Below are 22475 nucleotides of genomic sequence, written 5' to 3'. Positions count from 1 at the left end.
GCCGTCAGTAATACGGTACGTTAAAATACTAAATTATTACTTTTGAAAATCATATATTTCTAATTAATAATTAATTTTGGACGTGTATATGTATATATATATATATATATATCGCTGCAACACATTAAAAAGAACAAAATATAATGTTTTTTTTATCAAAGTTTAATCAAATCTTAAACGAAAAAGATATAAATAAATATATAAAGAAAAAGTTAAAAATTATAACTTTGTGATTAATTATTTATTTTAATCATAAAAATATATTATTGTGAAAATATATAATTTACAAATAAAATAGCGTGACAATTCCCCTTATATAAATGTGCTCTGAATTTTGAAAAAAGATATCGACTCTTAGTTCTAGTAAGGCGATATTAGAAGATCGTCTATTTCGTTTGCAAATAAGATGATGGTTACTCGTTGGAGAATCATCTTTGTCGTTGAATTGTTAGGCATTTGTTTTATAAAGACACTAAGTAGTTCAAAGTTTTACTAAAATATATAGATTTTGGTGATAAGTTGCTCATAAATAAAAGTTTTGGAGAGTGCTAGTTTGGTTTAAAAATAAATAAATAAATAAATAAATAAAATAAAATAAAAACTCTCGTATCATCGGATGGCATAACTTCGCGAGTTGGCGGTAATAAAATTCGCATATGCCCTTGTAGAAAATATAGTCTTTCTTCGTTTTCTTCTTCTCTCTCGGCAAAGACGAAGAGAGCAATCGAGAGCTCGCAATGGATATATGGGAGCGAGCAAGGGTTTTCGCGGGAGAGACGGCGAAGCGATCGCAGGAGCTCGTCTCCAACACGGCGAAGGAGATCGCCGCTGAGGCCACCAAGAAGGCCGACTTAATCCGATCCGAAGCCCTCCGCGCCGCCGGCCAGCTGAAAACCATGGCGAACGAGATCCCCATCCCTCCAATCGTTCCCCTGGCCGCCGGATCTGGATCTGGATCTGGGTCCAGCTCTGCTGCCGTAGCGCCCGACCTGTCCAAGGAGCTCGAGCGCTTCGGGGTTACGGAGGAGCTCAGGGAGTTCGTCGAGGGAATTCAACTCAGCACTTTTCGAGATTTTCCCATGGAAGGTTGGTTTTTCTCGGCCCTTGATTGTGGTTGTTGAGTGTTTATGATTGGGCTTGTTTTGGTTGAAGCATTAATTATCTTCTTTTGAAGAATGTAGTATGAAAAATCTGAATGAAAGCGAGCACTTACAGTCTTTAATGTAGGGTTAACAAAGGATTTAACATATCTTGGTTCGGTTGAAAGATCTGTTTCATGCTACAGTTCAATCTTATTCTTACCTGATGAAAAACGTAAATTTTTGGACCACAATTAACAAAAGCCAGATAGAATTAAACAAAGCAAAAGATGGTTTAGAGATTCTGGTCTCAGACGTTCTAGTTTTTGGAGTCAATTCGGTTCTTCCTTTGCTGAGGCTAGTTTTTTACCATCTTGAGGTTATCAAAACTGCATAATAACCCTTTACAGTTCCTCTCTTATATTAGTTTCCAAATTTATTGGGAAGTTTTCTGCGTCTTTTATGTATAGATGAACAAGAAATGCCCGAGGTTCCCACTGTGTCAAACGTTAGGCAGGATCTTAATGAATGGCAAGCAAGGCATGCTACTCTTGTTCTCTCAACAGTGAAGGTATTTTCCTCCTTTTAACTTTTCCTCGTGCATTTCTATTTTAAATTATATTTTGCTTAAATCATACCAAATACAGAGAAAATGATATATTTATTGTTGTGGATGATGAGCATACAAAAATTCAGGTCTTTGAATAGTAGACAGTTTGTTCTATCTTCAATTCAAGTGGTGATTAAAAAGCATTAGTATGTCAATTGATTCCCAACTTTCATTGACCAGCTCTTTGACTTTTATGAGTATGTGAATTCAGAAAATAACTTGAAACTTGCAGGGAGTGATGAGGTTATCATTCAAACAATTTTTTTTATTGTGGAATCTCCTTTTGTATATCTTGTTGAATGATTTTGGCAGATCAAATTGTTCCTGTGTTTCAGGAAATATCGAAGTTCAGATATGAGCTATGTCCGCGCTACATGAAAGAGAGAAAATTTTGGCAGATATATTTTGTACTTGTGAACACTTATATTTCTCCGTAAGTGTCCTTCTCATCCTCCCGTTTTACTTTACACATGGTAAGTAAGATATTTGAAGTTTGAAATATATTCATCTTGGTTGCTCTGCTTAAGATGTCATTGTATCTATACTCTAGATCTGAATCCGTCAATCTTCATTAGGTTATATGATTATATCTTTCAACAGGAGAGTTAATGATCAAATCCTCAACTGCATTATTTGCTTGATTTATAATTACCGGAGAAGGAACTAGTCTAAGGTTTGACATTGCTCAGATTTTCATGGAAGGCACAGCTCACAATGGAGTTTGACACTTTTATTATTTTGTTAGCATGCAGAAAATCATATTAAGAAATACCCAGCAATAAAGCTGATCATTCATCTCTAACTGGGCACCTCACTTTCGATGTAGTTATAATTCATAATCTACCACTTGCATTCCAGATTGATAAACAACTATGTCATTAAGTTACTTACTTTGGATATCTGTGCAACCATAGTTATGAGAAGCAATATATGGAGGAGTTAAAGATTAAGTCAGCACAAAAGAAAGATGACAAGGAAGGTTCAACGGCCGCACAAACAACTAAGATGGAAGCAAAAGACACAAAGCTGCATAGTAAGACTTTGACCTCATCAAATGTAGAGCAAGATTTGGATGAATTTCTTCTGGGAGATCTTGGAAGTGACGAAGAGTATATAGGTATCCAGTTTATTTCTTAACTGATTGATCTCAAGATAAAAACATATGCATATTACGTAAAATCTATGCTAATATATGGGATATTTTTGTTAGAAATACTGGAAACCTGCATATGTTTATGTTTAATATTGTGCTATCTGCATTTCCCAGATGATGCTGGTGATGGTCTGGTTGATAAGACTGGGAGCACCTCGGTAAGTGTACCTTGAGAGCTTTTTAGGTTCAAATTTGATACATTTGTTTGAGACAAAATCGTTCAAATTAGGATGATTGAGATGTCTCACAAGGTCACCGAACTTCTAGTTTATTTTTCAAGCCTCGAGGCCCTAGACAGAGTATTGTTTTTCTTTTTTCCTTTTTCTCTTTGTTGAGCTTTATGCCATTATCTTGCAAGCAATTCTGTGACTTTTATTCGAGGAAACTGGTTGGCGTTGTATTATTTGAAAGTTTTTCTGAGTTTTTTTTTTTTCACATTATGTCATATATTCCTGTCATTAACCGCACTATGTATTGTGACATTGTTACACCCTTTCCAATTCTCGTTGCATTATCAAAGTCCTTAAGTTCTAGTTCTGCCTCACAGCTGTAGATGCATGTAGTTTGCCTTGATTGCACAGTGTTGAGGTCAATCGAAAGCCAAGGGATAAACTAGATGTCCACCACTGAAAAGGATCCAGATTTGTTACTAACTTTTCATGTGGATTATATTTTGATGATTATTACTATATGACCATTGACCAGTCCCACTGCCATTGCTGCATTTTGCGATGCACTCTCAAAAAAGGAAGAAAATGTACTTATCTGATGCTGTAAGAAATTTCACTTTATTTTGCAGGGTATTGATAGCGATGAGGACATAAGAAAATCCAAGGAGTCTCAGAAGGCCAACAGTGCTGTATAGTTTATTTGACAATAGATGGAAAGAAGCTGCCATTAACATTGTTTTGTGTCCTTTCAGATCTATCCTGGTGGTGACAAAATTGTATCAAGTGACATGAAGCTTGTGTTCTTTGTACATATTTTCCTCTAATCAGTTAATTGTTTCATTGAAACTCAGATCATGTTCAGATTTTCATGTAGGTTGAATTTGATATATCATAATCCTGAGAAAGTTAAAGTGTAATTGAGCCGAGTTTGATCGAGCCTAGCAGCAATGATCAGGCTTGAATTGAAAATAATTTCAGAGTGTGTCAAGCTTAAATTAAAATCATTTTAATTCGACTCAATTTCAAAATAATTTTTATATAAATATTATAAAAATATAAGTTGATAGAAATCTCTATTGATTTTGAAAAGATATGATATAATTAAAATTTAGAACTAAATTTTTATAAGATTAAAATATATAACAATTCAGTTAAGTAAATTTTAAAACATAAGGAGAGTATGGTACAGTAACAGTATATAAAGTATTACAGTTTGGCTCAGTCGAGCCAAAGCCAAGCTCACTCGAGCCGGCTCATTAGACAGCTTATCTGGCAGGTGGTTTTATTTGTCGCTGCTAATGAACAAGTGCTTTACAGTTAGCATGAGCATCATTTGGCCTTTTACACTTATTTTAACTCAAAACTTTCCACTAATCTAGTTTATGGTTTTTTCTGATATTTTCCAAAGAGAACAAAACAGTGCGTATTGTAATTAAAATGGGAGGATCGGCCGAGCGAGCCAACCCTTTAGATTTCCACAAATTATGTCAGCCATATGTCTTGATAGCCATACAGCACCCATCAACGAAGGATGAGCGTGGCATACATAGCCAACTGACCCTTTTAAAATTCCAACGCTGGCGCTCCTTTCTTATTTATAAACTCAGCTTCGATTTCACTTATTCTCATTTCCCGATGTGGGACTATTCTTCCTCTCTCCAACCACTCTCTAGACTCTACTTCAAGTCTCTTCCTCCGACCACTCCTCTCTTATTTCTATTCCACCAAGATGTTAAAGGTTAAACCCTTCGCCTCTTCCCACCTCCCAAAACTCTATTCTCTCTTCCTCACCTCCTCTTCCTTCTCCTCTTCTTGCAAGCGGAGAGCCCCACCGTTCCCTTCTGTAAGACCTCCGATTCCCAGGAAGATCCCTTTCACCGTCGCCGCGCATGGGAAAACCTGGGATGATCCTTACCATTGGATGGCCAACACTGACGACCCGGGTCTCCTCGACCACCTCAACCGCGAGAACGCCTACTCCGAGGCCTTCATGGCCGACGTGCGGGATCTGCGGAGCCGACTCGCCGCCGAGATGAGGGCTCGGATGCCAGCCTCAGTGGCCACTCCCCCGGAGCAATGGGGGCCATGGTATTCCGCAAACCCTTGCTTTAATTTCTTCTATTTTTATATTGTTTGGACTCCTGGATGTATGAGAGATGGCTGTTCGTTTAGAAAAGAGTAGCGAGAACGAATATTTAGTTTCTTAGCACGTTGCTTACATTATATTTCATTATTTTCTTGGTTATTTGACCTTAATTTAAAACTCTTATTGTCTATCGTGTGTAATATTGATATCACCTGTTTTGGGTCTTCAAGATAATATATAGTAATTATGATGCAAGCGTGATAAATTTGTGTTGTCATCACCATCAACAGAAGACGCTAGTCGGATTCCTTCTTATTCAGATTTGATTCTGCATGTAACGGGCTATTTTCAGTAACTTCATATGAAATTTGTTCAAACTATTGTTTATCTAGATATTTGTAGGGGCCGACTTGTGATGGATGAATACATGTGCTTCCAATGGACATCTAGAAATACATCAAATCTTGTTTAGTTGTGATCCTTATTTTAACAGGCTAATTTTAGTAAATTATATGAATTTTCTTGCACTATTGGTTATCTAGACAATTGCATAACTGGCTTGTGGTTGATGCCTAATATGTCTCTTCGTTCTGGAATGCAAGACTACATGTTCTTCCAAAGGACATTTTGAAATACATGAATAGAACTGTATATAAGTATACTTCTTTTGTTATGAAATCTAGTGTTTTTGTGGTCAGGATGCTACCTGCTTGTTAAAAAGCAAGAGGAGAACTATTTTTCTTCAAGAAACAAATCCTTTCTTTGCTGAGGAGCACTGATTACTGTAATTGATGTTTCATAGGAAAGTCCTACTTTTGTTACTTCAATATGATTTAGAAATTTAGTATAGCAGCATTACTTATGAGATTTATTTAACATATACTGGAGAGCGATGATTTAAACTTTACACTGGTACAGCTACATGGAGAATCCTTATCATATCTTGGGAGGTATCGTCATATATGGTATCTATATTGGTGTCTGTTTTCATTGTTATCGTATGCCTTGGTACTCCAAGGCCATTACTCTAATGTGCTTTTTTTATTAAACATTTCGCTTGGAATACTCTTGGAGAGAGTGAGTTTTAGGTCTTCTTTTTTAGGCATATATATATATGTTGAACAAAGAAGGGTGTGACAAAACTGAGATATTGATATCTATGAACTTAATCATATGGATCTATTTGCGTAGAGTTATCTTCAAGTTAATGAGGATTACTAACATACAGCAGCACTGTACTGATCAACTTAGCAACATGGTTTTTTTTTTATAATTGTAGTTCAAATACTCTTCTTCATATTAGTCTACATATGACGATCTTTAACCTTTTTCCGTTGTACTAATTGAACATTTGCACCTTAATTTGTTATCAGGTTATACTATCAGTACATACCTGAGGGGAAGGAGTATCCAATCTTATGCAGGAGGTTGAAGCATCCTGACGGTTTAGCAAAAGCAGTTCTTAGTTATATTCGTGGCATTGGGAAGGAGGAAAAATTGCTTGATTGGAATGAAATTGCAGAAAAATATGGCATGTGCTCCTATCATATATTGCTCAGTATATGGGAATCTTATTTTGTTGTAATCTTTACCCTGGTCTTATGCCATATTAACTTAATTATGTTCATTTTTGTTTGTTCGCTTGTTCTTTCACATCAATAATTTGTGCATCTTGTTTTGAATCTGATTGCGGTCCCACTAGAAATTTGATATGGAGCGTCTTTGTTTAGTTTGAAGTTTAACTAATGTACCTTCTTGATGAGTATAAGAATAGTTGAGTTTGCTCATTGGCCTTAACATGTTATGTTTGGCCCTGATCAAAGCAAATATTACTTTGCCTCTCAAAATTGCTTGCCCTCAAGAAATTTTGGGTTAAAGTCCTGGAAACTTCCTCTATAAGAATGAGAATAAGCCTGCATACATGTTCCCTCGCTAGATGTGGAAGTCTCATGGGTTGGACACCCTTTCTTTTAGTTGTTAAACTTTGTTCATCTAGAACTACATAGAACTTGCAATGCAAAAGTTATCTTTATTACGGACCAAGTTGTCATGTGCTGATTTTAATTTCACATTTCTTTTTGTTGTGTTTTTTCCTTTTTCCTTTCAAGTTATGTAGTTTTGATCTTCTTCCTTATTCTGTAAGCTTAATTTTTTATGTTGTAGACTAATTATGTTCTCGTCTCGACGTTTTCATGCAGCTTGACTAAGCTTATTAACAACTACAAACTCTTTCAGGTTATGTTCATATAGGGAGTTGTCGAATTTCTCCTGATCATAAGTTTCTTGCATATACTTTGGACACTTCTGGTAGTGAATTTTTTGCACTGGAGGTGAAAGACTTTCAAACAAGGGATGTAATTTTAACATCAAAGGTCAGGAGTGTTGTTAGCTTGGCATGGGCTAAGGACAGCCATCATTTGCTATATACTGTTTCTGATGAGACCCAGCGTCCCTGCAGGTAATTTTATTCATGTCCTGAATAGATGTGGGAGAATTTGATTGTATAAATATTGGGGTTTTAATTGCTTTCTATTTTATATGTGTTTACATTTTACAGAGTATTTTGCACAACACTAGGATCAGATAAGACAGATGATTTGATTTTTACTGAAAATGATGTGAATTTCTGTGTTGACATTACAAGCACAAAAGATTGCAAGTATATCACCATTAATTCTAACTCCAGGACATCATCTGAGGAAGGTCACTTTTCAATCTCTCTTCTACATCTTCCATTTTATGTCATGTATATTCTAAGAAGTACCTTTTGATATGCGTTATTATGATTTTCATTTTATCTTACAGGTTTATGTAATTGATTCAACAAATATCAGGGGTGGACTGTGGGCAGTTCGGAAGCGTGTGTCTGGAGTGCAGTATTTTCTGGAGCATCACTATGGTTTCTTCTATATTCTTACTAATGCTCCTCTAGAGAATTTTTTATCACCTACAAGGGGCTATTATTTGGCTAGATGTAGAGCTGAAAAAGCAGCGCTGGACAAGTGGCAGGTAAGCAGTAGCATAATTGTTGTAGAAAATGTAAATTTTGAGGTATATAATTCCCTCTCTGCAGAATTATTTCTTTGCACCTTCACCTTAGCCTGTTAAACCAAGACTGACTTGAAAATTTTCAGATTTTTTGGTTTAGTAATGTCTTTGTTTACAATTAAGCCACTTATTCATGTTCTCTTCTTCAATCAAATTGCTCATATTTCCTATTTCAGGCAGTTGTTCTTCCAGATGAAAATGTCACCTTTGAGGACATGGATATTTTTCATGGAAGTTTAGTGCTTTTCCTTCGCCAAAAGGGCCTGCCCTTGTTTTGCTCCATTGATATGCCAATTGATGTCAATTTTAAGGTATTGTCAATCATTAAATCTCTTATTTAGTTAGCTGGCATATACTTGAAAGCTTAATTCGACCTCTCTCTATGATGTCTTAGAAGGTCATTTTTCTAATTTCTATCTTGGTTTAGTTTTTCTTTTAAAATAAACTGATGGAGCCTAGTAGGTATGTATTATGGAATATATTATTGGATGTATTATGTGCTTCGTCTTTATGCATTTCCACACCAGGATATCAGAGGAAGTGCTTTTGATATCCAATCATTTTATTTTATCTAATTAAAGGCTGCTACACTAACCTGCAAATGAATTTTGTGTATAATGCTATTCTTGACAATAAGTTTGATTTGTCCACTTTTTTGGGGCCTTAGCTATTTTTATATGTTAGTTCCAACTATGTAAGATCTGATCCTGTAAGTTAATGAAGTAAACAGAATGCAGGTATATCTGCAATTCTGCAGCCCTGTATTATGTTGGCTAGAACATAGTTATCTTGTTGGTAATGATACTTCCTTTTTGAGAAATTATTTTAACAGCAACAACCACACCTAACTTTTTGGTTAACTGTCCTTTTTGTGTTTATATTTTTAACTCATTGCCCTTCAAATGATCTGCTACTTCAGGAACCTAAGAAGGTAGAGGATCTTAATCCGTGGTTCTTCCCTCTACCCTGCAGCTTGTGCACCATGATGCCTGGTTCGAACCATGATTTTATGTCATCCATTTACCGTGTGGTCCTATCATCACCAGTGGTACAGTTTTACATGTGTTTCATATGATCTGTAATATTTTTCTTTATCTATTTGAGCTAGATACTCTGGTATGAACTATACTGACTTCTATTTTGGAAATTCTTTGATTATACTCTTTGCTAGTTGAAGAGATAAATGGGTATTTTTACTGCCTGATTGTAATCTGTTGGTAATATTCTGCAGAGCATAAATTGCATGTCCATTAGGTTAGTATATGTTGTGAGGATACTGCAGGAAATATGGAAGGAATTGTGTTTGCACCTTTTGGTTAAACATTTTATCTTGTAAGGACCTTTTTTTAACCTCTCAGTACTTCAGATCCTTGTTAGAGAAGGAAGTAACATTTCACTAATAGATTTTCTCTGGTTTTGGGAATGCAACTAACTCTAAAACATCCTCTAGACTTGTGGGGAAAGGATGAAGACTTCCAACTAGAGATCAGGCCATCATCCTGAAGCTCGGCATTTAGCTTGTGTGGCGAGCCCTCTATTGCTCGTCTTTGCTTTAGTTGGGAATTCCATAGAAGTTTCTAGAGTTGATGTCAGGATGATGGCCGGTTGTATAACTGTTAATCCTATTGGAGATTTGAAGCATCTCATTCTTGTGTCTGTTGATGACCCATGTTATTTAAAAGGCATTTTTTATTATGATGATGAGATCGTCTATTGCTTTGCTGAAATGGCTCTCAGAATGTTGATTTTGTGGGAGATCTAATCTATAGTACTTTGGCTGACTACCTTGTGCCATTCTCGAGTTATTCTCACTATTATATTGTTATTATTGACTTCATTTCTTATTTTTCTTTGTTCTTTCCAGATGCCTGATGTAACAGTTGACTACGACATGAAAAAGCAGGCACTCACTATCTTGCATCAAGAAGAAGTCATGGGATTTACAGACGGTAAGGGGACAAATTCTCATGGCCTGAATTTGCAACCCAATCTTCTGAATACACAATCTTGGCAGTATTTGCGAACTGTACAAGATTCACAAAGGTGGAGTAGTCTTTCTAAGGTATTTTCTTGTGAGAGGAGAGAAGTTGCTTCACATGATGGATTTTTAGTTCCTTTGACAATTCTCTACTCTCCGAAAGCACATTGTCATGGAGGATCTCCTGGAATCTTACATGGTTATGGAGCCTATGGCGAAGTTTTGGATAAGAGCTGGTGCTCTGATCACATATGCCTACTTGCTCGAGGTTGGGTTCTGGCATATGCAGATGTTAGGTATGATGATCCTTAGATGCTTTGAACGTTGCTATATATATATATGTGCATGGTAGTGTGGGATTGCTCAAGTAAATTCTTAAATAAATCACCTGTAAACATTTTCCAATCAACACTCATATGCTAAATCAAGCTTCTTAGCATTACTTATTTAACATAGAATGGTGCTCTAGCTCAAAGTGTTATTTAGATAGATAATGCAGATAAACCATGTTGTGAGCTGTATTATTGGTTTATCTATGAGGTAATTTATGAAAAAAATATATTTCTCTGTTATCATCTTGAATGCATGGATGATGCGAAAAGGTATAATTTGGTATTGAATTCAAGACTTCAATTGAGGATTGACAAGTATTTTAAGTAATGGATCCAGTTTTCTGCTTAACTGGTAGATGTGGATAACTGGATATATCTCTTTTCACTCATGACCCTGTTATGTCCTAGGGTCTGCAAAACTTGTTAAGAATTGCCATTGTCAGATAAGGGAAGTAATGAGTACTTGTTAGGTTGGTTTTACTCATTTAAGTGGCTTCTTATTCTTCACATTCTCACTTTTTTTTTTCTTTCTGCCTTATATTTCTTGAATCTGAGATGACTCGGATGTATCTATATTTCATGCTGCACAGTCTAGATTTTGGTTCCTAATCTTTAACAGTACCAAGAGTGTTGTGTGATGTACTAAGTTATTGTCATCAAACAATGCCATATTAAGTAAAAGATTTTGAGTATGTCTATGATGCAAAATTGAAATATGTTAGATTTTCCAATGGGGTGTTCTGACTAATGTTGCAGGAAAATGCTTGGGCTATGATGGATGGTGTCACTTTTTGTCATCCTTCAGTCTTTTTTGTTGTAGATGATGGGTTGTAAACTTGTATTATGCTGAGGTTTCTAAGGATGTAGGCAATTATGGCCATATTATAGGACTTCTTTTTTATTATTTATTTTTCGGTGCACCGTCAGTGAAAATATCTTCTCCTCCTATATTCATGCCCCAATCCTGACTTCCATTAAGAGCTTGTTTGGTCTACTTTTAATTGATAGGTTCTTGCTAGGTTAAAATTTCAGTTACTCCCATCACTAGAGAAAGTGAAGGTACATCATACCTTTTGTCCTCTACCAATGGATTCTGTTATTTCCATTCTGCGGACATTTAGGCCCTTTACCTATGGATAAACATGTTCTGTCCTTCATTACTTAGTAAATCATGCTAGATTGCCAGTTTTCTCTAATTTTGGCAGTTTTGGAAGCATGCCCAATTTACTTGCAGTAGCAGGTAATACAGGATTTATGAGGTTTTACTTTTATGGTATCACTTGATCTTTAAGTTGAAAAATCAAATCATTATGCAGGGGTGGAGGGGACGAATCATGGCATCAAGCAGGCACTAAAGAACACAAGCTCAATTCGATCTATGATTTTGCAGCATGCGGCATGTATCTTGTTAAAGAAGGTTTTGTTCATAAAGAGCAACTCTGTGCTATTGGCTGCAGTGCAGGGGGTCTGCTTGTCGGTGCAGTCATCAATATGTATCCTGATTTGTTTTCTGCTGCAATTTTGAAGGTAAATGTTGTTTGAGACTATTTATAGTATTCAACCATGATTCATAATGTGCTTAGCCTTATTTTCTTTCCTTGGTTTGAACTTTGAACCTTGTGGTTTCTTTAATGCTTCCTCATGAAATATGTGCTTCTGTTAGCCTGATATTATTTTTTCCTGAAATTGAAATGGATATTAAAGGAACAATAACCGACTTACATGCAGTTGCACATGCACTCACACATGAACACACATGCATAGGCACACACATACGAACATATGAACCTGCATTTCCCCACGTGCGCCCTACACACATGCACGCATGTGCACACACGCATACATGCACACACATCATTTCAATGTAACCAAATTTATTTAGGTTTGTTATAGGTGGCAGGAGATTGTTCAATTAAAATAGCTACAGGATCCAGGATTTCAAATAAAATATAATTATTAATTAGTCAAGACATATACTTTTAAAAAAATTGTAATTGCAAAGACAAGCATTATACTCTTCTATTTTGTTTACTGAATGGTAAATGTAAGATTCTTTTTTGGGAAAAGACCATAGGTAATTATTATCCAAGAAGGCAAGCTGGTCCCTATCACACAGTTTACTGCCCACTTACCCACAAAAAAAAAAGTTTACTACCCGTTCATGAAGGTAAAGTAGAATGCCTAGTGGAACTGCAAGTGCAGCTTTATATTACTCCATGCAGATCACCTATTATTTTGGCTTTTGTTGAAATGTTTGTTTTCAATCTAACCTAGGAATCTTTGTTTTAGCTAGAACTTATAATTGTCAGTGAGTTCTTGAATAAGCCGTTGAGCTTCTATTCTTAGATGTGTGATAAGCATTTATAATTGAAGCAGGTTCCATTTCTTGATATCTGCAACACAATGTTGGATCCTAGTTTACCTCTCACTGTTTTGGATTATGACGAGTTTGGTGACCCTAGAGACAGAGATGAATTTGAGGCAATTCTTTGTTATTCTCCTTATGATAATATATCTCCAAGGGTATGTTATCCTTCGGTGCTGGTTACAGCATCATTTCATGACTCAAGGTATGCCTCAACTCAACTTTCATCATGCAATATTTAGATTTATTTTGCAACCATTTCTTGTAAAATAGGAATTTGTTGATTTTTTTCGGAAATTGACTTATTGGTGCAAGTATTAGATCAGTAATAGTGCACTGTTGACTTCCTTCTTTGGTTATCTTTCGTATCTTGAAGGTTCTTTCATGTGCATCAAAGAGTACCTCAGTTTGTAGATACACTAAAACAAGTTTTTTTTTCAAGGGAGTAGCACGAAGTTGCTCCACGTTTCTATATGATTGATTTTTTTGTATTAAATATTCGCCACAGTAATCTCATCTATTCAGCTTGACTGATATCATATGAATTTTCAATTTGGCTTGAATTTGTTACAGTGAATCGACCCTTGCTCAGAGAATCTACCGTTGTCACTATTTTCATTTTCTCTATGGTATAGCACCTAGTTCAGACGGAATCTGCAGTTTACTATGTTCTCAAACAGGCTAGGCATCAAATTTTGAGACATGAGCATTATATCAAAGAACTATCTTTAGGTCTGCCTAAAACAGGCTTATTAGTCTTCTTATTGAATAATTAGAGAGCGCATAATTGCTTGTCTGTTATCTGGTTGAATCAGTGATTACTAAGTCATGCATAGCACACAATTTATGCACCTATGATACTGTCTAGCAAATTTCAGTCTATTTAGTTTGTGATGCTATACATGAGGAGAGTCAGATACATGATCACTACAACATGGATTAGAACCTCCACATGGGTGATTCTGAACTGCACATTCGAGGTAGACTTAGATCTATAAATTGAAAGACGAAAGCAAGTATAAATGATAGCGTGATGAAGGGCATCCCAATGTACGAGGGTCCTGCGTAAGGTGGGGTGTTGGAAGGGAGAAATGGATGTATGCGCAAATTTACCCTTAACTTTTGCCTCTAACACAACAGTGAAATTCATCGGCTCAAAGTACTACACAGAATAGCACCATATCTCATGTTAATATCTCTTAAGGAATGAAAAAGGAGAACACAATTTTGCAAGGATGACTTAATATTCCAATAGTACTTTCTTGTATATTGGCTGGTAGCTTTTTTCCTGTGGGTCAAAATATGGTACAATTGGTAAGTGGCCTCTTCTGCTTACTACCTGATGCTTATGTTTTATGAATTTCTGGGTCAATCACTTTGTTATGTTAATGCAATAAAATCATGCCCCTATTTGTTATATAAAAACTTATAGTAGATTTTTATACAGAGTACTAATTGGCTCCCCTTATATCTAAAAAAGTTGTCCATATACTCTTTTGTTTCTAAATAAATACATTCTAGTATTGAAAACTGAAAAATCTTTTAGGTATATTTCCTCCTTTTTGTATATAGATTATGTTCAGTTGGATTACTATAACAATAAAATATTTTCACAAAGTACATCTAGGTGATTAGATATGTTGGCCCCCTCCCTAAACGAAAATTCTTGGCTTCGCCTCTGATTAAAATGGTCCATTATCTCAGGGGGATGTTTCAGCTGTGGAATTAAGATAGAGCTCTCTTGTCCATGGAGCACACCAATGTATTGTGAAAATCATGAATGAGAAGAAAAGAGGAGCTAGAGATGTGAGGGATATTGCATGGCAACTCCATTTTGGATTTTTATGACATGACGATCCATTTGAAACCTTATTAAAAAAGTCAATATTGATATATCGCTGTATTCTTTCATATTATCTGGGGACTCCTTTCTGTTGTCAAAGTTAAGATACTTTAACTTGGATATCATGTTAAGCTTGTGAAATAATGCTTGTTTTGGTTGTCTTTTTTCTTTCAGGGTTGGAGTGTGGGAAGCTGCTAAGTGGGTGGCAAAGGTGAGGGAGATCACATGCACCTCCTGCTCACAGTCAGTCATTCTCAAAACAGACATGCACAGTGGCCATTATGGTGAGGGTGGTCGTTTCATACACTGCGAAGATGCTGCTTTTGAGTATGCCTTCCTTATCAAGGCAATAGGGATGCATGATCATGGGAATCAAGATTAAGGCTTCTGGGAAACCTATGCTGCTGTCAGTTACGATTGCAAAGATACTGATTCAAGTCCCTGGAAACTTGAAGCATCTTCTCTTTGTACCAGAACAAGCTTCCTCCAAAATTAAGCATTGCCCTCCCTCTAATATCTTGACCGTTGCATTCATTCAATCTCTTAATTGAGAGGCAGGAAATAGTCGTGATGTGGATACTTTTCTCCTTGCAGCTCTTCATTTCCTCAGAGATAAAGGACTATTTTCTCCAAAAAGACAAAACTAGGATGCAGTACCCTTTGATTGTTGGAACAATTTTTGTATCCATATCCACTCTAACCATCAGGCTGTCATTGTGATCCCTCTTTCAGCTCATGTCCCAAATTTAATTAACAAAATAGTGTTAATTAAATTTGTAGGAAACTTGCAGCTCTTTGCGAGTATTATTAGATCTGAGTTAGTCAACTATAACTCATCACATTTTGGTTTTCTATGATATTAATGTTTAAACCTATGGCTAACCCAGTTCTGTACATTGTAAACCATATATGAAGCTTTTTGACATATAAGAGTTCATTACATATTGGTCTGAAGTCATCCAAGTGTGGCATGACTAGACTCCTTTTTTAATTGGAATTCTCTTTCCTGGAAGAAAAGCTTTAAGAAATGGCAATATGGTATTTATGGTGCCCACTAAAAGTCAATTACTTTCTTCTAAGTGGTATGACAACACATGATTACAAGCATATTATGAGAATCAAAAGATCAACAAAAATCTGGTCAGTCAAATGCTTGCGCACTGCACAAGTGCATGTTGATCTGGTTGTTCCCAGATAATAGATAATAGAGGATTAGTCTTAAGAAATAGATAATAGAGGGCTATAGTCTTAAGAATGTTCAATTTTATTAATATTTGTTCTTTTCTGTACCAGATGAAAGTCATCCAGCCGAAATTTGAGAATATCAACTCACTACCAGCATATAGAAGTAAAAAAACAAGGAAATGTCTCAAGAATGCCATCTCTCCTTCTCAGCCAACAAGGCTGAGGCTGAGGCTGAGAAGCTAAACAATGGCGAGGAGATCGAGATCCAAGAAAAAGTGACAAAGTCTTATCAAAACATAAATTCTTATGTAAAGCTAAAAACTTTATTAAAAGAATTTCTACAGATCGAATTTAATAATCAACTAGATATTTTTCTTTGTAGATCCAATGTGACTAGGGAACCTGACAATTAATGGTAATGAACACAAACATGATCTCCAGTTTGGAAGGTGGGGCCATTAATGAAACTTCTTGGGATCTGAGATATATAAAATAGCTGTAGAACATAGTGCATTCATTGGATTGGCCCAGATTTTTGCTCTGTATGAGACCCCTGTGTGAGTTTTGTGTGTGAATACTTATCCCATTCAGTCTCTTCTGCCATCCCATTTTAGCCACAAGAGACAAGGAGGCAGTTCCTATCCTCCTCCCTGTAATAATCACTTTCTTTTAATTGGTAGTGGGTCAAAACAAAACTGATGGAATCTCCAAATAGAGAATGTATTCTTATAATACTAGAAAGTTTTCTTTAGAAGATTAAATACATTTTGACGGTGAGTGATTTGGATGAAAATTATTTTACCCTTTGAACTTTATTTTGTATCACTACGGCTCGATGTAATTTTAACTAAATTTTAAATCCAACTATTATTAAACAAAAGTAAAACTAAATCTAGATTTTAGGTGGCTTACCGATACAAAATATAAGTTGAAATACTAGACAATTTTTAAATTAAAAAGACATAGATACTGTTAATTCTAAGCGGATATCTTAACGGTTACAAATTGTTCAAAAGTGCCGAAAAGCATACTAGTACAAAACAAATCTCGAAAAAAAGTAAATAGATTTTTGCCCAAAATATAGAGAGTTAAAATATATTTAACTCTTTCTTAACAAAAAGTTAAAAATATAATAATATCCTAATTAAATCGATGCCAGTTGAGATTCAAATTTACTACATCCAAGCACCATGCCTACTTGCCTAGTATATATATATGTATGTATATATATATATGTTTAAGAATTCAATGCATTTTTGGGCTTATTGTAGTTTAGCTTTCCATAATTTTGTCACTATTTTGGCTGTGCAAGCCTAAATTGGGCTCCACTCTTTCTACATGTAGGAAATTTCTATATGTACAAGTTTCATTCTGTGGACTGCTGGTTGACACTAACACTATCCATATAATAATAAGCGTCATTATTTTGGCCCACATAAATACCATTGGTCGATTTGATCTTTTAATTATTCTTCGTGGGACTACATAACGCGTAATAGCCCTTATATGCCGACCACCTCCACCTAAAAAGAATGTTTTAGTCCTTATTAACAAACTAATCATTTTATTAATTATGAAGTAAGCATGGACGTCATCTTATTAACTTTAGTACTGTTAAAAACTATTAATCTTTTTCTAACACAGAATCACTAATCAAATTCTACGCATAACTTACATATATAAATAATAAAAAATTGAGATAATCTAATGAATTACGTGTGGAGGACACCCCCAAAACTTTTATTAATTAAATCTCAGGCTTGGACTAGATCTTCAAAATGTTGAAAAACCTTGGACAGTCACGCAAAACACTGGTCTTAGAGAAAATTTCTGGCCGGTTGATCGGTGATCAACGGTCGAAATTCCATCGAGAGGATCATATTTGTGGGTGGATACTGAGTCCTTGTTTCCTAATTTGACCAACTTAAGATCGTGTCAACTACGAGCGTCGGATTCGGAGGAGCACGCGTGAAGGCAACTGTGGATCCCACCGTCATGGTGGCCGTCCAATTTAATCATGATTGATGGCGACACCAAGATCGCTTTTAATCCGCCCTTTCTAGTCTGCGCTTAATTTTTTTTTTATTTTAATTACGACAATTAATATTTGTTACAGGGACTTCCCAATGACCCTGAGGTGAGCTTATCACCTTCCACGAAAAGAGTTTTTTTTTTTCATATTATTAATTTTGGTAATTTTAATTGGAAGGTGATAAAATAGTCCAGGTTGATTCATGATTGAGATTATTCACGGATAAATTTTTTAAAATATTATTTGGAAATTAATAGAAGGGAAAGAAAAGAAAGTTCCATCCTTCCATTTATAACGTCCCCCCGTAGCCGTTACCTAACGGCTCAGCCGACACGAGAACAGCGCCTCACGGGGGCGAACGGAGCGACCAAACGGTACCGGTCACGGAAGCGATAAATCCACCGCCGCGAAATCAAGGCCGTTCATCGTGGTTGACATCAAATCCACCTCCCTAAAATTCGTGAATAACCCAATCATTTAGCCGTAACTGACGGTGCTCGAAACATCCAATGGACCACTAGGATTCTGCCACGTCGCAGACATTGGTGGGTCCCGCAAGGGATTAATGCGGGGGCACACGCTGGTTGGGTGTGCCGGGGGGGGTGTTGAGATCAATGGTTAGGATTAAAAGTGGCTTCATATATACGCCACCCCAAGAGCTGCTCGTATTCCGTCTCCTTCGAAGGGGATCGAACTCTTCTTATCTCGCCATCTCCGAGCGGCTGGCCGCATCTCTCGCGGAACATTTTGGCCCTACTATTTCTCTAAATCCCCATAACTCACGAATCGAGCTCCCGATCTCGGTATCTCCGGGAAGACGGGGAGCATCTCTTTTTGACCGTCCGAAGAAGGAAATCGGGTTGGCGATTCTTGCTTAGCAGTAATCGCAGTAGAAATCGTGAGTGGGTGCCGAGATGGGCAGAAAGGTCACATCTTTAGTAACTTTTTTGGCGGATTCGAGGGTGATTTCGACGATTTGGGATTAAAAGAATAGAAGGTCCCTGCTTGTGAACAAGTTTGGAGTTCATTTGTTGTTCTTGGTGTTATTTTACCTACATTGAGTGAAATCGAGGAGATTTTTTTATTCTTTCTGTTGCCGTTGAGGTTTGAATGATTTGGCTTTAGGGTTATATGTTCTTTGAATGGGAATCAAATCGCTGTGGATTCCTAGGATGTGCCGGTTTGAGAAGGTGATGGGATCTGAGTACGGGAAGAGGCCGATGGTCTTGAAGCCTGGGGCGGAGAAGCTTAAGGCTTCGCGGATGAAGCTTTGGATGATTCGAGCCACCACGACGGTGCTGCTATGGACGTGCGTCGTACAGCTCACGGCGCTCGGGGAGATGTGGGGGCCGAGGGTTCTTAAAGGCTGGCCTTCTTGCTTCACCCCCTCGGATTCGCCTCTCTCTCCGAATCCCTCGTCGACGGCTTCTGTCATCTTGGAGAAGGTCGTTCTTCCACCCAAAAGTAAGTTGCTTGGTAATTAGAGAAGAACCCAACTTTTTTGGGGTGGTGGTTTGAAAATTTTAAGACTTTTTTTTTTCGATTCTTTTCTGGGTTAGCTACTTTTTGTTCTTGAAAGAAGAAACTCAAAATTGATATTCCATTTGTTGGTTTGTTTACGTATTGGAAATTTAGAGTTGTACACGGTGGGTCTTATAAAAATACCGTAGCATTTGTGCTGTGGTTGGTGGCCTTTTTTTGATTGGCTAAAAGTTAATATTGGGTTTCAACTATTGCCCCTTGTTTCTTTAGGTTAGTAGATGTGGTATTGTTTGATGGCGAGTTAAAATCGTTGCTGATTCTGTGTCCAGTTCAAGAAATTAGGACCGTATATTGTGATTAATCCGATTCTGCATTACTCCAATGTTGATGATCGAATCCAAATTCTGGCAATATCTTTTCCTATCTTGTTCCGTTTCCTTTTGACGGTGAATTCTCCTATTAAGAAGTGCATTTGATTAGCTTCGGCCTGTTGCTGTCTTCTTCTTCTTCTTTTTCATTCATGCATGTGCTTGTTACATATATGTTGCTTTGGCTAAATATTTGATGCTAGTTTTCTTTCTAGGAATGTACAAGAATAATGGTTATTTGATGGTTTCATGCAATGGTGGGCTTAATCAGATGCGAGCTGCCGTAAGCATTTAATCTGACTTTTATTCTCGTTGCTCTTTTCTTTGCCCTTGTGCAATTCAATTGATCATATAACAAGAAACTTATTCTTTGTTTTTCTTCAGATATGTGACATGGTTGCTATTGCAAGATACTTGAATGTGACTTTAATTGTGCCAGAACTGGATAAAGCCTCATTTTGGGCTGATCCAAGGTGAGTTATTCTCTCTCTTAGTTCAGAAAATATGGTTTCAGCATTTTGCATTTTCTCTTAATCATTAGAAATACTATTTTTGCAGTGAGTTCCAAGATATATTTGATATGGACCATTTTATAACCTCATTGAGAGATGAGGTTAGGATATTGAGAGAACTGCCGCCAAGGCTAAAAAGAAGGGTTGAACTAGGAATGGTTTATTCCATGCCACCTGTTAGTTGGTCTGATATCTCTTATTACCATAATCAGGTTCGTCGCATCTGTATGGTTTGTTGAGGCAGCGGTTATTATTCATCTTAGAAAAGAGGCTAACGGTTAATTTTTTAAAACAGATTCTACCTTTAATACAGAAGTACAAGGTTGTTCACTTGAACAAAACTGACTCCCGGCTGGCTAATAATGGTCTACCACTCCAGATTCAGAAACTGCGGTGTCGAGTGAATTATGCAGCCCTGAGGTTTACCCCTCAAATAGAAGAGTTGGGCAAACGAGTGATCAGAATGCTCCGTCAGAATGGCCCATTTTTGGTTCTTCATTTGCGTTATGAAATGGACATGTTGGCTTTCTCTGGCTGTACCCAAGGTTGCACTGATGAAGAGGCCGAAGAGCTGACAAGAATGAGGTATAGATGATCTTTATTTGTTTCCCTTTCTCTCCTGGATTGTGTAATTCTGTCAAACTACTTCTTAGGATTAAACACATTTAAACTGTGTAAATTGTGGGGCATGGTTATCAGATATGCTTATCCATGGTGGAAAGAGAAAGTTATAAACTCTGATCTGAAAAGGAAAGATGGTTTCTGTCCGTTGACACCAGAGGAGACTGCTCTGATTTTGAGAGCATTGGATATTGATCGCAGTGTCCAGATATACATTGCTGCAGGAGAAATATATGGTGGACAAAGAAGAATGGCTGCCTTGACTGCAGCTTATCCAAATGTGGTCAGTTTTGCAACAGTATATATTTGACTCTTAAATTTATCAATATCTTTGTAGTCTCCTATTTAGTGTTGATCGAGTTAACAATGCTGTAGGTGAGAAAGGAAACACTACTTGAACCTTCAGATCTCAGATTCTTCCAGAACCATTCATCCCAAATGGCAGCGTTAGATTATTTGGTATCATTAGAGAGTGACATCTTTGTTCCTACCTATGATGGTAACATGGCAAAAGTGGTTGAAGGCCATCGCAGGTATTTTATCTCTATCATTTAAACTGTACATTGCTAGTGACTTTTAGCATGACATTCATGATGATGTGATTCAACTTTGTCTGTGATAATACGACTGGTACAAAAATTTAATATGTTTATTTAGCTCTGTTGTTATTCATCAAGAAATTTAAATCATGACGTAATTTTGACGATGACTAATCTCATCAACATCTTTTTAAGCCATTACTTGGCAGTATTTGCTCTTCTTGCAAATAGTCATTTCACTCTGTAGTGTGTACCCAAGTGAATTGTCACTAGAAATATCTGAAGTGTTCAAACAGTTGTTTTTCATCTCTGCCAAAGAAAGCTTCTGGTTGGGCTTATAGTAGTTTATCCTATTTTGACATGCCTTTATTGTTCTTCCTATTATGTTTTCAGATACTTGGGTTTCAGGAAAACGGTCCTATTGGATCGAAAGCTTATAGTGGAGCTGGTAGATCAGTACAACAATGGCTCTTTGGGCTGGGATGAGTTCTCCTCTGCAGTAAAGGCAGCACATGCAAGTCGCATGGGAATGCCATCTAGGAGGGTAGTGATTCCTGACAGGCCAAAGGAAGAGGACTACTTCTACGCCAATCCCCAAGAATGTCTACAACAGGCCGATGAGCGAGGGACTACATGAGATTCTTGGCAAAGTTACTCGACTTATATACTGCTATTCTTTCATGAAAGCAATTGACCTGGATCATGGATTGGGCCTTAGCCAGACTGATTTAGGTGGAGGCAGGATTTTGCATGAAACCACAATGAGATTGATAAGTGGCTATAGCAGAAGAGAGAAGGGTGTTCTTCTGATGCAGCTCTTAGATACACATATTTATATTATAAGATAGCTTTATTTATTCTCTACAAATAAAATTCGATATTCTTGTATAGAAGGGGGTGGGTGGGAAGGGAAAGATAAGAGGGGAAGAGGTCACAAGATGAGAGTTGAGGATATGTTCATTGCAGTGAATTCCAGCTGCACATTTCACAATAGTTGATTTAAGATTGAGATTTTAGATGTATATCTGGATTCATAGTTGCAGAAGGTTCATTCCCTCTTCATCTCTGAAAA

General features: G+C 36.8%; 3 protein-coding genes and 1 non-coding gene across 4 annotated transcripts; 3 read left to right on the top strand and 1 right to left on the bottom strand.

Moving 5' to 3' along the window:
* Positions 1–653: 653 nt before the first annotated feature.
* LOC140781863 (uncharacterized) lies at positions 654–3862 on the top strand. Its single transcript, XM_073128139.1, has 6 exons — positions 654–1086; positions 1550–1650; positions 2025–2122; positions 2604–2806; positions 2957–3000; positions 3642–3862. The coding sequence occupies exons 1-6, from the start codon at positions 738–740 to the stop codon at positions 3705–3707; spliced, it is 861 nt and encodes a 286-aa protein (XP_072984240.1). The 5' UTR covers positions 654–737; the 3' UTR covers positions 3708–3862.
* Positions 3863–4451: 589 nt separating this feature from the next.
* LOC140780815 (U11 spliceosomal RNA) lies at positions 4452–4578 on the bottom strand. Its single transcript, XR_012107577.1, has one exon. It is a non-coding gene; the product is annotated as a U11 spliceosomal RNA (small nuclear RNA).
* Positions 4579–4657: 79 nt separating this feature from the next.
* Positions 4658–15692, top strand: LOC140790718 (uncharacterized). The gene is made up of 11 exons (XM_073140960.1): positions 4658–5100; positions 6472–6629; positions 7334–7556; positions 7656–7839; positions 7904–8107; positions 8323–8457; positions 9066–9194; positions 10011–10420; positions 11773–11983; positions 12833–13026; positions 14839–15692. The coding sequence occupies exons 1-11, from the start codon at positions 4742–4744 to the stop codon at positions 15044–15046; spliced, it is 2415 nt and encodes an 804-aa protein (XP_072997061.1). The 5' UTR covers positions 4658–4741; the 3' UTR covers positions 15047–15692.
* A 2867-nt stretch (positions 15693–18559) lies between these two features.
* Positions 18560–22475, top strand: LOC140780605 (rhamnogalacturonan I rhamnosyltransferase 1-like). The gene is made up of 8 exons (XM_073126256.1): positions 18560–19345; positions 19947–20014; positions 20116–20204; positions 20290–20455; positions 20539–20828; positions 20943–21147; positions 21240–21397; positions 21797–22475. Exons 1-8 carry the CDS (start codon positions 19024–19026, stop codon positions 22038–22040), a joined length of 1542 nt encoding a protein of 513 aa, XP_072982357.1. The 5' UTR covers positions 18560–19023; the 3' UTR covers positions 22041–22475.

Source organism: Typha latifolia, chromosome 1 (assembly GCF_019914945.1).
Source record: "Typha latifolia isolate L0001 chromosome 1, TyphaL0001v2, whole genome shotgun sequence".
Taxonomy (NCBI): domain Eukaryota; kingdom Viridiplantae; phylum Streptophyta; class Magnoliopsida; order Poales; family Typhaceae; genus Typha; species Typha latifolia.
The sequence above is the reverse complement of the archived record's forward strand: the minus strand, read 5'-3'. Positions and strand labels throughout refer to the sequence as shown.